Source organism: Anolis carolinensis, chromosome 2, assembly GCF_035594765.1.
Source record: "Anolis carolinensis isolate JA03-04 chromosome 2, rAnoCar3.1.pri, whole genome shotgun sequence".
In the NCBI taxonomy this organism is placed as follows: Eukaryota; Metazoa; Chordata; class Lepidosauria; order Squamata; family Dactyloidae; genus Anolis; species Anolis carolinensis.
The window spans coordinates 289,430,761-289,445,521 of record NC_085842.1 but is presented as its reverse complement, the minus strand read 5'-3'; the positions used below and the strand labels follow the sequence as shown (position 1 = coordinate 289,445,521).

General features: G+C 36.8%; 1 protein-coding gene across 4 annotated transcripts in view; it reads left to right on the top strand.

Annotated features, from left to right (window-relative positions):
* The window catches only part of ap3b1 (adaptor related protein complex 3 subunit beta 1), a 190,125-nt gene that overhangs the window by 108,961 nt on the left and 66,403 nt on the right, over window positions 1–14,761 (top strand). For all 4 annotated transcript variants that reach the window (XR_505533.3, XM_008102923.3, XM_062972349.1 and 1 more), the window contains exons 21-22: window positions 8,486–8,558; window positions 10,177–10,283. Coding sequence is in view for 3 of the 4 variants with exons in the window: in XM_008102923.3 (XP_008101130.2) it covers window positions 8,486–8,558; window positions 10,177–10,283 (180 nt within the window). In the remaining variant the exon portion in view is untranslated. The remainder of the gene's footprint in view (window positions 1–8,485; window positions 8,559–10,176; window positions 10,284–14,761) is intronic.

Below are 14,761 nucleotides of genomic sequence, written 5' to 3'. Positions count from 1 at the left end.
ATGATTAACCTACTGTGTAATACATTAATGATTATGGTTCAGTTTCTGTTACACAAACTATATCTTTTAAACTATATGAAATTTTGAAAGTATTTGGAGAAAATTTCTAGAAAAATTATTGGAAAAAGAAGACGGGAATTTACCTCCAAATGAAGAATTGAACCTTTGGTGGGACTACAGAAGAAGAGATGGCTCTGGAGAAGGGAAGCACTGGGGTGAATGTAAATAAAAGAGGGGGAAATGTATAGAATATGTTTATATAATTATAACTTTTTCTCAAACAATAATAACAATAAAAATATATTTAAAAAAATAAAAAAATAAACTATATGAAATTATAGTAGGCTTTTTCACTGAGAAGGATTTGGTGAAAAGTATGACTATGGATATAAAATAAAAATTCTGATTGTATTACTGTTATATCACATTGCTGTAGAATTACATATTCATCTAATTTGTCTGGAAGCTTGCACTTCATCATTTAGAGCCCCATCATTCTTGGGTTTGTATTTTGATAGATCTAAGATACTCAAGTAAAAAAACAGGTAGCCAGCCACCAGTTACTTCACAACAATGTATGCTGGCTGGAGATTAACTGTGTACTCTTAAGTGACTGGGTTTAGTTTTATTTGTACCTTAATATGAACATAATGGGCAGATCTGTGTTACCACTTTTCAGTTCTGAACATTGTCTTAAATAACTTTTAATTATGCATTGAATTTTAAGAGACAAAAGCATTGTCTTAAATACGCTTTTTCTAAAGGGAAAATTGTTTTCTCTGTGTCCTTTTCCTTTTTATCTTGGGAAAAAAAATGAAAATTTGTCTGTGTGGGGAAAATGGGAAACTACTTTTCCCAACTTTTTTTGTTATTCTCCTAAAGCCTTCATGTCATTGGTAGGGGAAGTATTCATTTTGTGTTGGAATTTGCAGATCTTTCAAAACAGTTGAGCTTTCTTGCTACTTTGAATATCTGTAGATGACTGAACTGAGACTGTCTTATTTTGGCCATTACTTGCAAAGAGATGACTCGCTAGAAAAGATGACAATATTTGGTAAAGTTGACCTGAAGGCAATTAACGACAATAAAATGTTTATTGTGCTTGACTCTCTGACTACTCTATGTACCTACCAGAGGAACTAGGAACTAGGACAGACACAAGTAATGGCTGCCTATCAAGATTGCCTAAAGGTTGTGGATCTTTTAACAAATGTGTTCGTATGAGAGGAGATGCATTTTTGAAAGGTGTCTAAAATATATAAATAAGCCACAAAATCATAATTGTAATCCTCAAAAGTTCTGGTATTATTAATTGTGATGAAAAGGGAAGTGTAGCGAGCATGCTTATTTAAAAAAATCATCTGCCTTCAACTCTCAAATACAGAAGGTCATATTTTATGGCCAGTTAAGAACAAGAGACTTGTTTTCATGGCTATTGACAACAAAGTGCATAAAGGCACCTTGCAGTCTTGCAGGACCATTGCTTCTTTACTTTAAAATGGTGACAGATACATGTTTTGCTTTCAGATTACTGAAACAGTGCAGTGCAAATGTAAAAGCAGTGCAATTGCAAACCATTGGCAATGACATCTAATAGCCATTCATATGGAGTTACTTTATGTCATCAAACTGTTGGTCAGATTTATGTCTTGACAGCTATTCTCTATATGTCCAAACATACACGTATTCAGGCAATATTTCCCAGCATTCCAGACTTCAGTCCTCTTTATAGAAATCACAGGGACTTATCCTAGCAAGAGTGGGCAAGCCTTTTCCCTGCCAAAGGAGGGAATCAAAGTGCCCCCATAACACAATTGAAGGCAACTGAAGCTCGTGTGTGTTTGTGCACACCAAGGAGCAGCAGTATGACCAGTAGTAGTGACACCTGCCACCTCATCACACGGTGCAAATAGCCCCTTTATAGCACTTTGGAGACGGAGCCTGCTGAGCACCATTACATGATGCTCAGCAGGCCCTGACCCATTGATGCTCAAAGTGCCAAGGAAGCATCACAAGACGTTTCCTCAGCCATGATGAAAGGTAAGGTGTGTTTTGGGTAGCTCCAATGGAGGTTGCCACTTTTTTTGGCCCTTTTCTCCATCTGATGGGGACAGGGACAGGGCACCAACACGCCTTATCCCATTCCCCTGTCTGATAATGGAAAGAGGGAGGGTGCACGGGGCGCCACAAGGTGCCCCACACAACTGCCGGCAAAATGGTCAAGGAGAAGGGATGTGTGAAGAGATCCCTAGCTGCTAGAAAAGGATGAAAAATAGCTATGGACATACTGCCAATCCTAGCAAATTTGCCTACACAGAAGCCATCGGATAGAAATGTAACAAATGTATATTCCTTACGTTTCTCAATTAGTCCATACCCCATGTGTCCATGTCTCTAAAATTTTCCATATTGTTTTTAAAGTATGTGCCCTGACATTTTAAGGGCAAAAAGTTAGTTCCTGCTGCAATTGCCTTCCCTTATATACAGGCAGTCCCCAAGTTACAAACAAGATAGGTTCTTTAGGTTTATTCTTAAGTTGAATTTATATGTAAGTCGGAAGGGCACATATTTAAGTGTAACTCCTGGATAGCATAGGGAAGGATTAACAGCCTTGTGGTTTTTGCTTTGCCGTCTGTGCCCCTGTTCAGAAGATTTCAGCTCACTTTTTGTCCCTGTAATAATTGGATTTTGAAAAAAATAGCTTGTTGTGGAAACAAGGTTTGGTGAGAAAGCTTCAGGTGGGACACCTTTTCAGGAGTGAATTTCCCTTCCTAGGGATAGATTTCTCTCACTTCCTGTTGTCTCACTCCCATTCTTAACTCTGAGTTGTTTGTAACTTGAGTGTTTGTAACCCGGGGACTACTTGTACATGGTTTGCATTTTCTTTTGAGAGTTCTGTCTACAATTCTAAGACATGCTAAGATGTTGTTATAAATTTTAAATAGTGTGCTGGCAGTAAGGAAGGGTTTAACATATTTTTTTCTGGTGCCTGATAGTCTTTAATCTGTATTGTAATTTTTCATGTCTAATTTTGTAGTCGCCTTCATAGTAGTCATATTGCTGACTCTTTCATACCTTCTTTGTGACGGCTCCCAGATTAAGCAATTCCCTTCCAAGCATGATTAGTTTACTCCCCTCCTTCATGTCTTTCTGACATCAAGGAAAGTTTTCTCTGTCCTGTTCAGCCACTGACTTTTCTCCACAAAATATTAAATGAATTAGCTGGGCTTTTAAATATTTTCATACCCATTTATTAATAATATGGGATTGTAAATTGATTTCATATAATTTGTCTTTTGCCGAAGCCATGTTTATAAGCTGACTTGCATCCTAGCAATAAAAGAAGGCAGAATATAAATCATATTAAACCAGACAAATAAATACTAGAACAACTTATCAATTAGAAGCTTTTTTGATGCTAAACTAATATGCCTTTCACTCATGTAAGTACAGTAGAGTCTCACTTATCCAATGTAAACGGGCCGACAGAACGTTGGATAAGCAAATATGTTGGATAATGAGAGATTAAGGAAAAGCCTATTAAACATCGAATTAGGTTATGATTTTACAAATTAAGCACCAGAACATCATGTTATACAACAAATTTGACAAAAAAGTAGTTCAATACACAGTAATGCTATGTAGTAATTACTGTATTTACGAATTTAGCACCAAAATATCATGATATATTGAAAACATTGACTACAAAAATGCGTTGGATAATCCAGAACACTGGATAAGCGAGTGTTGGATAAGTGAGACTCTACTGTATATGTAAGTAAATATGATTGTTATTGGAATTTTCGATCGCTGCTTTGATTCTCAGCTTTGAGGGAGAATAAAATGGTAAAGAAGAAAGAAACCAAAATAAACCCAGTATAGTGGTGGCCACAGGAGGAGTCAACTGCTGGGAGCCTGTGTGTGTGTGTGTTTGTGTGTGTGTGTGAAGGAAGGGGATCATCCTTAGGCATGGCGCTCTGGCAGAAGTAGCTTAAATGATCTTTCCTGAAGCATAGGCAATTATCTAAGCCACCTATCTCATCCCCTCAATTCCAAGAACCCCTCATCCCAAGCTTTTTGAAATGATTCAGAGCTGGAAGCCATTCCTACGGTGGATGTTTACTACCCTGTTTCCCCTAAAATAAGACATCCCCAGAAAATAAGACCTAGTAGAGGTTTTGCTGAATTACTAAATTTAAGGCCTCCCCAGAAAGTAAGACCTAGCAAAGCTTTTGTTTGGAAGCATGCCCTCTGAATAGAACACCAGAGCATGTAGGATCGGTAAATGTACGTACCATAAAGTGTTGTACATGGAAATATTGGTAGTAACAAGAAATTCTTGATAGGATTCACAGTTTGTCTGGTTATGCTGGTTTGTGATAACAACTTCTGTTCCTTTTTTTGTTCAACAATAAATGTGAATTCTTCTTCATGGAAAAATAAGACATCCCCTGAAAATAAGACCTAGCGCATCTTTGGGAGAAAAAATTAATATAAGACACTGTCTTATTTTTGGGGAAACACGGTACTACCAGCAGTTTCTCCTGCCTGTATAATACTATTGGGGTGTGTATGTACAGCTGGTAGATTAATGTACCATTATACTGGCATAATGCACCAAGAGAATTCTACCTATTTCTGAATTTACTGATTTTTTTCCTATAAGGAGACTTTGATTATGCCAGAAATATATTTTATAAATATATATACCATGTATATTCATATTGTACAGGTTTGGGGGTCAAAATTGTTGATTTTCATATGCTCCATGTATAAGTTGAGGGTCATTTTGCAGCGAAGGGGAAAGCACCAGCACTGTCTCAGGTAGGCAGCTAGTGTCACATTTTCCTTGCAAGGCATTCAAAAAAGCTAGAAGCAACACTACAGAGGAGAGAGTAGAGGGTGCTGGTGCTTCTTTTAGGTTTTTTTGGGATGAATGAAGATCTGACTTTCACCGCTCTACTCAGAGAAGGATGTGGTACTTACATTGACCCATGGATAAGTAGACTTAGGTTTTCAACTCCCAGAAATCCCAGCCAATTTACCAGTTAGGATTTTTGGGAGTGGAAGGCCAAAACATCTGGGGACTCACAGGTTGAGAACCTGCTCTAAAGGCATAGGATTCCTTCTTATTTAGAAGTTAAATAGGGTTAGCCCTGGTTAGTGCTTGAATGGAAGACCATCAAGGAGTACCATTTCTTGTTATTTAATTAATTTCTATTCTTCCTTTCCCCCACCAAACTACAAACCCCAAGATGAGATCACCTCCTCCCTAAAGGATCTCCTCCCTCTCTATTACCTGCCCCATATATTCAGGTCCTCTGGGGGAACATTTATTCCAGTCAGCTGGAATTAGTTTGGCAGTAGTCACCCAAAGGATATTTTATTCAGCCTCCCCTAGATTGTGGAATGACCTGCTGGAAGAATTTAAATGATGTTGTCCGAATTTAAAACAGCATTAAAGACCAGTCTCTTCCAGCAGGCCTATCAAAATAATTTTAAATACTAAACTATGCCCTAATTTAAATATGTATTGATTGTATATATTCTTTTAAAATAATGTTTAACAAGGTTATGTATTTTTAACTCATGGTGCATATTTTAATATATCATTGTTCCCTGCCTTGATCCATGGGGAGATGAAAGTAAGAAATCATCCTTATCATCATCAAATTCCATCTATAGGATGGAATCATGGCATTCAAAATGGAATAACATTAAAATTCTACAGTATGAATAGTTCTTCAATTGAGGTAGTTCTTCAACTGAATAACAATTGTATACAAGAAAACGGGAGAAGAAATGATCAGGAAGTCAATAGAATTCTTAATGAAAAGGGTAATATTAAATATATTACACACCAGACATATTTAAGAAGAATGAGCTGTCAAAATCACCTCTGCGTTTTCCTTGCCTAAGAAAACGCTATGCAATTCATGGAGTTGCCAGTAAGTCAACCAGCAACTTGAAGGCATATAAGCACACAAGACCTGTAATACAATAATAAGATGAAGACATGTGAGTGAAGATATCTATAGATTTTTAGTTACTTATTTTATTTTTACCAAAAAGTATGAAATATCTACTCATAATAATTATAATTTTGTACATCTAATTCACTTAACTCAAAAGTATAACTTTCAAGTTATTTAAATTTCTAAACACAGCAATTTCTTTCAAAAATATCAGAGTATTTGGAGAAACATGAGATATGCAGATGTTTAGATACATAGTTAGATGTATTAAAATGCAGATTTGAATATGATGCATGAGTAAGTAATAAGTCCCTGGTAGAATTTTAAAATCAGTTACTGATGACCTCCTGTACAAGCATAATGCAGTCACTCAGCTGTTAAAAACCTGATCCACTACTTCAAAAATATATAAAAAACAAATTGTCTATCTTTCTGCCTGATCTCTTTTCAACTGCTAACACAATGGAAACAGTAGGTGATCAGTCAGTGCATTTGGTTTGTCAGTGATGGTTTTCTATAAATATTGGAAGAGTAAAAAACAGAATTCACACAGTAAAATATTATTTCATCTGCCTCTTCTTTGCAGTTCCATGGCTCATGCTGTGGTGTGAAATTTTCATTTTACACACTTTGCAGGCGGAGCACATGAATTATGCATTGAGCAATAGAAATCTCCTGCTTCAAGTCCTATATGCATTTACCCAGCTTCTGTCTCTATTACCAAGATGAATTGCAAATGGAGAAATGTTTGATGGGATATGACTTAACTTCTTTGTTTAGTATTCAGCTTTGGACTGCATTCTTTTCATCGGAAATATGTTTGGGCTTTGTTTAAATTGTGGTGTTAAGGGGGAAAAACAGATGACGAGTTTTGAAGTTCATTTTCAATTAGACTAAATGTAAATTCAGAATGTTACTAGGTAAGTCTGTGTTGAATGTATAGGTTTTCTTAAATTTTAAAAGTACTGAGTGACCTTGCCCAGAATGTTACAATCATATTTACCATTTGTAAAAGGAAAATAGTGAATTACTTTACAAGAAGAAAGCTTGTTGTTTCTATAAACTGGCCACATTTCTCCATTTTCAATTCAAGCTTCTTGCTCAGCACCAAATTATTAAATCTGCCCCTTGCTCAGATAAGCCTCCTCAGAAAACAGGAATGAGAATTAAGTAGCCTTGTGTTATGGACTCAAGAAAACTTTCTCTTGGGCATCACAGTTCAATTTTTTAAACTACTCATAATATGAAGCCATTATGTGTGGCTGTTTCCTCCTCCTAAAAACATTTACATATATGGTGGATAGAAGAAAGGGTCACACTCTCACAATCCACGGAGCCTGAAAACTTTCCCAAGTCCTCGAAATTTTCTGTACTGTGCAGAAAACATGGACAAGAGGTATGTTATTTCATCCTGAATTTGGACAAGCAGGTTTAGAGTGTATTTCATAAGCACTCCTGATAAATTGGTGGAGACATTTCTTGAATCCCATTTTGCAGTCCTTAGGATCTGATCGCTATGTATGGCTGCCAGCATTGATTTTGGATATGGTTCACAATATGCTCACACTAATCAACCTGTACATGGTCACTTTGGACTTTCAGATAGTTGGCAATTTTGCCACTAATTTTATTCTATAACCAGTGACAATTTATGATACAGAATTGTGTCCTTAGAGTGTGTAAAGAAAAGACAATGGTACATCTCCATGTATCCCACTGTATCCTGGAGAACAGACTCAGTGAACAAACTTTCCATTCTTCCTTGAAAAAGGAGAGGCCTTCTGGAATACATAGTCATGGTATTCAGTAGCAAATTCTGTGCAGTTATTGAATGATTCCAGTGTAAAAAATTAAAAACTTCAGTCTTTAATTGTTCCTTCCTCTCCTCACATTTATTTTTAGAATGGTTTACTAGAAGTTTAAGTATAGAGACAACTATATACATCTCTTCTGCTCCTCTGAAAATGTTTAAAATATTTCATTAATGAAAAATCTCAATGTATAAAACTGTTAAAGATTTAATTTTGTCTCTCATCTTGCAGCAACTATCATTTGATTTGATCACATGTCCAAATACAGATGTAGTAATTAAGACTATTAGAAATTTCCAAAAAAAAGACAAAATCGCTAATTAAAACTCAGGACAAGGATTGTATGAAAGGAGGGGTAGTTAAATGCTAATATGGAAAGCTAATTTCTTATAAACATGATCAAAGCCGTTACAAATGCATTTTAAAACTAAAAAGCAATAAGCTTACAGCATAACTAAGTGTTTAGAGCAGGACATTGACCTATAGCTGAAGCAGAATCACAAAATATGATGCAATGTTTATGTCAAAAGAAAGTCATGAATAATGTCGATTGTTTTATTATGAATTCTCATAATGTGACCCTTACAGGGATTGAGACCAGGAGGTGATGTTTTCCAGGTATGAAAACATAGGAAATGTTTTAACTCTCTGATGAAAATCTTTTTACTCTCTCATGAAATTTTCTCATGATTTCCATAGAAAGAAGAGAACGCATTACAAGTTAACAGAGCTGCCACTAAGCAAGAAATGTCACTCTTAGATTTGGATGACTGTAAGTATTTCAGATGATTTTTTATTCCACTACTGATTTGAAATACGGCATTTTAATTGAACTGATGCACTTTAAATATTAATGGATGATAATGTGCATTTTTAACAACCTGGACAATCCATTTTAATCTCTTAACAGAAGAGTTTCATGTTAAATGAGGAAACACTCTTTCGTGGTTCCTTAAATATGTCAAATGTATCATCCAATCATTGTAAAAGTGTTATATATGTTTATATTTAATGTTTGTCTTTTTTATAAATAGGTAGGTTTTGAAAGCATGGAAGTAGTTAAGCACATGTTAACTGGAAATTACTGTATATACTCAAGTATAAGCCGACTCGAATATAAGCCGAGGACCTAATTTTACCACAAAAAAACTGGGAAAACATTGACTCCAATATAAGCCAAGGGTGGTAAATTTCAGAAATAAAAATAAATACCAATAAAATTACATTAATTGAGGCATCAGTAGGTTAAATGTTTTTGAATATTTACATAAAGCTCAAATTTACGATAAGACTGTCCAACTCTGATCAAACCATTATTCTCATCTTCTTCAATGTAAATGTGCTTATGTATCCTTTTAATAATAAATAGAGTAAAATAATAAATGCAACAACAACAATAATAATAAGATCAGAGTGAAATAATAAATGCAATAATAATAATAATAATAATAATAATAATAGAGTAAAATATATGTAATAGTAGCAACAATAATAGAGAAAAATAATAAATGTAATAATACCAATAATAATAGAGAAAAATAATAAATGTACCATATATAAGTATAAGCTGACCCAAATATAAGCCAACCAGGACCCTCACCCGAGTATAAGCTGAGGGGGGCTTTTTCAGTCTTAAAAAGAGGGCTGAAAAACTAGGCTTATACTCGAGTATATACACTATACTGCCATTTCTTTAAAAGGTGGATTTCCCTGTGTTCCAGAATATCTATCTATCTATCTATCTATCTATCTATCTATCTATCTATCTATCTATCTATCTATCTCAGGTACAAACAGGGTGGCACTGAGGTTCTCCCCTCCTTTAAAAATGGATTCATTGCAAATTGATTTTGTCCACTATCATTTGAAGGGTTTATGCTAGTGAAAAGAACAAGGAATTGCTTTCCTCAGTTCTTCTTCCCCCTTCTGCCCCAAGTTCTCTCTCAAAACATTTTTAACCTTGGACTGAAGTTTTGCAGGGAGAGAAGCCAATAAGTAAAGCATTATGTTCCCAATATTTCTTCTGGTGGGAAGGTTCCCTGAACTGAGAAACCTTTAAGTATCTTTCTGTTAGAAGAAGCAAAGTTTGGATCGAAGCTTATCAGTTTGGAATCTATCTTCCGTTTTCATTTTCTATATCTCAGAATGCTCTTGGTTAACTTTAAAAATGGTTTGCCTCTATATCTATGTAACATAGCAATCTGTGGAATGAAACCAGTAATATGTATAATATAAATACTTCCATTTTTATTTAAATGTTTTGGAGGATCCAGTTGATAGACACAAATCTAACATGTAGGTTGAATAGTGTAAGATACCACAGAACCATAATCTTCTATATCAGCTTAATGATGGTTTAATTCTTTTTCTCAACTGTTTATTTTCTGCAGTCAATCCTGTATCTGCTCCCACTGTACTTCCCAGATCATCAATTCTTTCGCCCACTTTAACTGCTGACCTAGAAGGTTTAAATTTATCAAGTTCTTCTGTCATTAATGTAAGTACTTTTTTCATAGATTTATTTTACTGGCTCCTTCTCTTACTGTTCAGCACTTAGCTCATAAGATATTCACAGCTCACCTTGCCTCTTTAAAGGCAAATAAAAGGAAAAATTGGGAATAATAGCTTATGAGTTCTTAAACACTACTTTTGTGGTAATATTTGTATAATAAATATAGTTGTTTTGCTAATTACTTTGTTAACTTTGGCACAGAAAAGCATACTTACTCATCATAAGCTATCACTCGCGGCAGAGTATGATTGTCTCCAAGTGTAGAGTCTTGGTGGTGGCTCCGTAAGTGACTGTAGAGACCTATTCTGCATCCACATGTTTTTTCGCAGTGAGGATATCGATTTCCAGACACGGGTTGGCTTGACTCGCCTTCCTCTTGACATGTTTCTCCCTTTTGCGCTCCATTTGTGCCTCTTCTAAATCCACAGCACTGTTGGTAACAGCTAACCACAAGTTAGAATGCTCTAGTGCCAGGGCTTCCCAGTTCTTGGTGTCTATGCCACAGTTTTTAAGGTTAACTTTAAGCCCATCTTTAAATCTGTTTTGCTGTCCTTCAAGATTCCGTTTTCTGTTCTTGCATTGAGAGTAAAGTAGGAGACAGTGATCAGGCATTCAGACAACGTGGCCAGTCCAGCGGAGTTGATGACAGAGGAGCATCACTAGGGGTATGCAATTCAGATAAACTCCATGCCGTTTTTGGTGTCCAGATTTTGGTGTTCCCCGATCCGTTTTTCGGGAGCCTCCCAAATTGGGCGAGCAAACTTTTGTCTTTCAATCTTGGCAGCCAAAAGATCAATTTTCACACCAGGAAGATTTGGCCCATTGACAGCAATGGAGGAACTTCCCAGGCTCCCCATTCCATCAATTTTAGGGCATCGGTCTTAAGAACCACTTTTTCTGGGATTGTTTCCCCTTATACTTTCAATAAGACCTGGGTTAAGGCATCAGACTTAAGAAGCCACCCTTTCTGGAATAATTTGCCCTCAACACCCTTTCAAAGAAGCTGAGAGCACCTGTGCGTGAATTTGTTTTTTGTGTGGAGTTCAGTTCATACCTGATCAACACACAGTCTTCACAGAAAAAGATTCAAATTTAGTGGCATGGTTAACATGATGACCTGTGACCTCTCATCTGTTGCAACCTTCTTCTGCCTTTACAGCCATTATGACATGTACCATTTTATCATCCGCCTGCTCCACCATTGAGGACTTGGTCTGGTTCCTCCCTCAGATTCAGATTGCCCTCAAATTCACTAGAACACACAAGCCCCCTCACCATGATAAGGTGACAATCCATAAAGGGGGCATACTTACTAAGATGGTAATAATATATAAATTCTGGGTTCATGTTCACATGACAGCCAATAACACAGAATATTATTTTGTTCTTTGTAAAGTTATTTTTGTATTAGCTTATTTGAGGTATAATCCATATTAAAACAGTTGTATTTTTGTTCTGAACAACTGCTTATATAGTCATGTGCATTTGGGACTACCTTGTTCTGTTTTGTGTCCTGGCTTTCATCGAGGCCCTCTTCCGGGAGGTCAGACATTTGTTTTATTTTTGTTTTGTTTTGTTTTGTTTTTGTTGTTCAGAGTGGGTGAAAGGCGCCGACCAAGGCCACAGCACCAGCTAGTGCCACTCAAACGCTCAGTAAAGAGCTGGGCAAAGGGAGAGGGGGGAGGCGCAGGATGACCCAGCCATCCCCAACCTTCCCCCCCCCCCCCGCCACCAGGCCTGTGGGTGCAGGCTTTGGGCCATGCCTAGCTGGGCCTTGCAGGGCCTACAGCCGATTGCTGAGTAAGTAACGGCTGCGACCCATTGATTGCCAAGTAAGGATCTCTCCTTACTCAGCAATTGGCTATAGGCCCAGCAAGGCCCGAGTGCATAGGCCCAAAGTCTGCACTCGTAGTCCCAAGAGCTTTGCGCCTACAGATGCAGGCTTTGGGCCTACACACCCAGGCCTCGCAGGGCCTACAGATGATCAATCCAAAAGGCAGGCTTTGAGCCAATACTGGATCCCGTCTGCCTTTTGTTTCAAGTCAGCTTTTGTTTACTTGGAGGTCTTTCCGTTTCGTGCCAACCTAATGGACAATACGAAATGGAAACACAAATGAAACAAATAGGGCAAATACCGCATTGCTAGTGCTTACTATTGTCTGTATAAGGGTTACTGGTAACATCTGTTGACAGCTGCAGTGCAACAATATCTCCTTTCCTCTCTTAGAATTGAGCCATGCAAAGGAGGGGTACATGGAAGTGGGAGGTCTGTAGAGGTATAATTCTGTATTAAGATAATAAATTTACTATTTTCTTAAATTTTGTTGTGCAGGTTGTGCAAACCAATAAGTTTTGCAAAGAAGTTTGGAAACATTTTCACTATGAAAAAGTAGATTGGTTTTAGTTTTATTTCACTGTTGTAATAAGAGTGGGTTGATACAGTAGCCCACAATATATTGCTGTAATCTTTTAAAATGCTTCATCGCGATTAAATTTTGCTTACTTAAAATTTACTAAGATTTAGACACAATTATTTGAAATTATTCATATGCCAGAATATATTCATATATAAAATTATTAAGTAGGATAGAATTCCCAAGCAGATCTGACAGTAAAAGTCAACTTGTTTGGAAGCAGCTAGAACATCATGAATACCTGTATTAATCTTATTTAACTGTCTTTATCTTCTTTAACTATAAGCTTTGCTTATCAAGTATTTTGTTTGTATAAATTTTACACATGGAAATCCATTAGAATTAACCAGGCATACTAATGTATGCTTCTGCCAACCTAGCAGTTCAAAAACATGCCAATGTGAGTAGATCAATAGGTACTGCTCCGGCGGGAAGGTAACAGCGCTCCATGCAGTCATGCCGGCCACATGACCTTGGAGGTGTCTACGGACAACACTGGCTCTTCGGCTTAGAAATGGAGATGAGCACCAATCCCCAGAGTCAGACATGACTGGACTTAACGTCAGGGGAAACCTTTACCTTTACTAATGTAATATATCTTGTTGTTTTCAGTATATGTGACAGAGATGGTAATAAGTGTGTTTAGAGGTAGAATCCAATAATTATAGAAGAGAAAACATCTCTCATAGCAGTGCACATAATATTTGCATAGATAACATGTGTTTTACACTTCAGTTCCCAATAGGTATTGTGTAGTTCTCAAAATTATTTTGAATGTTTTTCATTTTGTAAAGCTCATATTTATGCTCATTGACTACAATTGGTTCTTTCTTCTTTAATTCTTCGAAATTGTTTTAATGCAAATATATTGTATTTATATTTATATAAATACAATATACGTATTTCATGTGTTGTCAAAGGCACAGGGCTGTGTGGCCATGTTCCAGAAGTATTCTTTCCTGACGTTTCGCCCACATCTATGGCAGGCATCCTCAGAGGCTGTGAGGCATGGACATATTTCATGTATTTCTGCTGCAACATCATCTACTATGAATGGTCATTCTAAGATAGCAAGAGGAGCAGTCTATCACAGTTTGGTTAATCTTTGCATTCCAACTAGAATAGGCAAGTGTTTGTATTGTCTTTCTGTTATTGAAACCACATCTGTCCTCCAGCAGTTAAATTATCTAGCCTGACCTAAATTAGTTAAAATTGATATACTTAATCACTCCTATGTTTGTGTATTTATTTTTTTCTTCTTCCCCCCTCCCTCCCTCCCTCCCTCCCTCCCTCCCTCCCTCCCTCTCTCTCTCTCTCTCTCCCCCCCCTCCCCCCCCACGCGCGGGACAAGTTTGGATTGCTTTTCTTGTAGGCCAGGAATGACCATCTAATCTAATCATTTTCTTGGGATGGCACAGAGGAACAATCCACCATGATTGTGGTGTACCCAAATCTCCAAGCCTGGGTGGAACTACAAACCTTCATGTTAGTACTGAGTGAAGCACCATTCTGCCAAAACCTACATGTGTTGATTTATACTTATCCTACTTATAATGTCTAATAAAAGTCAATGGTTCTGACCAATGAGACACCTCACAATTGTTTCATAATGAAGTAGATACAGCATGGGCAGTGCTAGTAGCCATAGACCTTCTTGAAGGAGGCCAACCAATCCTGATCTGGATTTGTTGGATTAAATTAATACATGGCTTGAGCCATCAAGCAGTCATAGCATTTGATGCACTTTGTCCTAATGTACATGGATCAAATGAACAGAATATAGCTTCTGTATGTCTAAATTGTGCACTTCTCTTTAAATAAACTTCAACCTTTCTCCTAACAACTAGAGACACTTAAATTCAGTTGGATGCTTTGGATATGGATAGAAATAAGGTCAATAAATTAATTCTGTACTGCACCCCTTTTATGCAGTACATTTTGGTAAAAAACAAGATTCGATATGGCTGATCTGAAATGGTATTTAAACAACTGATTTTAAAGTGGAGATAATTGTTTTTAGTGTTTATGTATATTTATAGCTTATTTTAT